This window comes from Cystoisospora suis, assembly GCF_002600585.1.
Source record: "Cystoisospora suis strain Wien I chromosome Unknown contig_392, whole genome shotgun sequence".
Lineage (NCBI taxonomy): Eukaryota > Apicomplexa > Conoidasida > Eucoccidiorida > Sarcocystidae > Cystoisospora > Cystoisospora suis.
Window position 1 is genome coordinate 343 of NW_027153193.1, and position 3,360 is coordinate 3,702.

Genomic DNA, 3,360 nt, shown 5'->3' on the forward strand with positions numbered 1-3,360 from the left:
TTGTATATGTTCTGTATGGAGAAACGGTATTGCACGAATGATCTCTATCCTGTCTTTTGTGGACCTGCTTGTGTGGTGGAGTATCGTGGTGTAGGTTGCTTGCTGTTAGCAATCACCGGAGGGAATAGCCGCCGCACTGCCGCTGGTGGAAGAGCGAACGGCATCGTCATCGAAGCTATCACTTTTTGGTCGCTGCACTTTTGATAGGCGACTTTTGGATGTTCTGACTTTTTTAATCAGGTCAGACTATCTCCGAAACCGCTCTTTGATTCTCCCCCTTGGCGTCCTGCCTACAGGATTCAGAGCGCCTTCACCGTGGAAACGATGGAGATCCTGACCATTCAGTTCATTCATTGACTCCATCTTTGACGAAGAAAAAAGTCGCATCCTGACCTGTTACGCCAAAAAAACAGCGTCCCGCCTTCGCCTGCCGCCTCCTCAACCGCTGAAGTTTTTGCCAATCAATTTTCAAAATGTCGGTCAGCGAAATCTGCCAGCGAACCATTCACTTCAGAGTGCCCGTCGCACCCTCGGGTAAAGAGAGAGTCACCTATGCCTTATTAGGCCTCCTTAACTGCGTTTTCTTCGGTCTGGGAATGATTATCATCGGTTTCCTTGAAAATGACACGAACAACATGATGATCGGAGTTCTCCAACTTCTTCTGCCTGTTGTTGGCTGGATATGGGCGGTAGTATGGGGAATCCTCATCATGCTCAAAGCAGTATTCAGGGAGACTCTCTCAGGAGTAGGCAGCATTGTTTGAAAGACGGAGGAGAGCGGTCAGCTCGCTGGAAAATGGCAGCGCCCCCGACGGAAGACGGACTACAGAAGCTCCAGTCACCATGATTATCTTACTATACATGGTGGCGAAAACGCAGCGCTCGCTTCGTCTTGTATTTGCCTGCCCTTCCTTATCGACCTGTTTCACGTAGTCGGCGGCGTGATCGAGAGTTTTTGAAATTTTTTTTTGTACGCGGTTTCTCTTTTTTCAGTACGTCCCGCACCTTTGCTGGCTTTTATCAGAAAACTCTCGAGTCTTCTCCTGGCGTAACGGTCCAGATTTTTTAATTCCAATGCGGGTGTGCCGACTGGTCAGACGTCAGTGGAGCTGACTCGGATCATCTCGACTTGCCTTGCCCAAAAGAATGTATGCACTGTAGACGTAGCTTCCTCACCGTCGCTTATCACTAGTGTGAGTGAGAGGCTTCACACATACACCAGCAACAGAGTGATGCAAAAGCACATGTGCCTCTGCTGATCAGAAGCGAAGGTAGTAACACGGCTTTCGTATAAACTGTTACGTACAAGCCATATACATACGGGGTGATACGTAGAGAACGATACTTACACGATAGAGCATTGAGGGCTATATCAATCTACATGGTTATCAGGATGTACACACAAGCAATGCCTTCAGATCGGAACTATCCGGCTCGCCTGTAAATGTACTCTCACAATTGTACCTGTGCCTTACAAAGGGTGTGCCGGTACGAGCCCTACTGCTTTTTACAGATACGTCAGTCCTTGTTTGTGTGTATGCAGAGAGCTACGCGGCGCATAGTAGCTAGCTCGCCTCTTCGCACCCTCCATGTTCAGGGACCTCTGCAACCAAAGTGTACGTATCTGGACAGAGACATGTTCTTTGGTCTTCATGTAGCGTGTCCACATGCGAAGCCCTTGTCGCAAAATACGTTACGAAGTGCGCATTCCGCCCGCTCTCGTGATACAGAAAAGAGTGTGCGCTGTCTAATCTGCGGTAATAGATATGCAGACATACGCTGTCCAGTTGTAAACTCCTTCGGTCTGCAAAGACACGTCAACTCTTCTGCTTTTGAAGGGAGGTCCGCTTTGGTGTCTAGATCTCCCCAGATGAGTACTGATATTCATACTGTCTTTATGTACACTGTTTATGTTCATATGTACGTGAACCAGCACGGACTGACTGGTCGGTAACACGTTCTCTTACTCTTTGTTTAGTCTGCTGTACCACAATGAAGCACTGTGAAGGCTCCGAAGTGTCACTTCTCCTACGAGGGTCTTCGTCCTAACAGCCGCTCCGCGGGACGCCATTCCGGCCTGCAAGCGCAAACGGAAGCAGAGTTAGGACGTTTGCGTTTTTTCGCAGCCCTCCTCTGGTTTCCACTGCACGTCTCTCGCGAACATTCTGTAGATTATGTTCACTGTCTTGGTAGGAGTCATATACATGTGGAGCTGACTTCTTGCTTGTTCCCTGCGTCGCGACGGTGCGTTCCTTTCCCCGGCCACAGAGCGCGCGCTCTGCTGACCGAAGAAGCTAGCGGCACATTCAGCGCTCTCCGGCAAGCAACAGTTCTGAGGCCAGGATAACCCTCCCGGAATCACCACTTCACGCACTCCACGAGTGACGCCGCGCCCCGTTCTGACCACGCTGTCGCTCTTCCCGCTCTGCGTTTGATGGTGGGAGCCGCGTATAGCCCCTCTCTATTCTGGATTTATACGCTCTCGCCGGTTTCCCTGGAACAGCTGTGCTGCGCGGTGAAGGTCTGTCCAGTGGTGACTCTCTCTGACGCTTGAGCCATAAGCTGTTAGTGCTCAAGCAAGATGGCTGTGAAGTTCCGCTCATGTTTTGTCGGTTTTCATCGTAGTAGATTCCTGCAGCAAACTGTTTAAGTACTCCTCGACAGGGTTCTACGGTCACCTCTGCTGGCCTAAGACTGCTCCAGTTAGATGCACGGTACCTGCCTGTTATCGAAATATTCCTGCACTTGATTTCTCTATGCGTTATCTACAATGCTATATATTTGAAGTTTGCATGACAGCAAAGGTTAGCGCACTACTCCGCGAGCTTCAACGGTCACAATGTCTCCTTTGGATTGCCGCCTGGTGGCCTTTTCGACTAGCCTGGCTTCTTCTAACTTCTTTGCCTGACCTTGGCGGTCTGGCCCGACTCGGGTATCCTCTCTTGACGCCAGACAAAGAACAAAGCTTACTCGTCTTTCACTTCTCCTTGAAAATGGAACTAGCGTAAACGCTTATGTCGCGGAGAGATCGGCAACGTCCGTTCCTTCAGAAGAACAGAGGAGAGCAGGAATCTTGGCAGGCCTGTGTAGTAACACGTGTATCCTCGTGCGTATGCTAGGGTTGCAACGCACGCTTCAGAGGAGACAGGCTCATCTACTGCCATCGATAAAACAACTCGAGGAACAGAAATGAGTTGCGTGGTTGCAGGGGAGCCAACGCATGCATACACCTCAAGAGACAGGAAACGAGCAGCATGCCTTTCTCCTCCCTGAATGCGCTTTCTCCACCGGAGTCACTTCTAAGCAAATGCCTTGTATGCAGCACGAGATTCTTCTGCTTCTCTTGCCACGTTTACGCCT

General features: G+C 50.1%; 1 protein-coding gene across 1 annotated transcript; it reads left to right on the forward strand.

Moving 5' to 3' along the window:
* Positions 1 to 205: 205 nt before the first annotated feature.
* On the forward strand, positions 206 to 1,023 carry CSUI_000995 (uncharacterized protein). Its single transcript, XM_068061201.1, has one exon. The coding sequence runs from the start codon at positions 474 to 476 to the stop codon at positions 762 to 764; it is 291 nt and encodes a 96-aa protein (XP_067926815.1). The 5' UTR covers positions 206 to 473; the 3' UTR covers positions 765 to 1,023.
* Positions 1,024 to 3,360: the final 2,337 nt, after the last annotated feature.

Coding starts and splice junctions, on each gene's coding strand:
- CSUI_000995 (XM_068061201.1), top strand. CDS start 474: ATGTCGGTCAGCGAAATCTGCCAGCGAACCATTCACTTCAGAGTGCCC.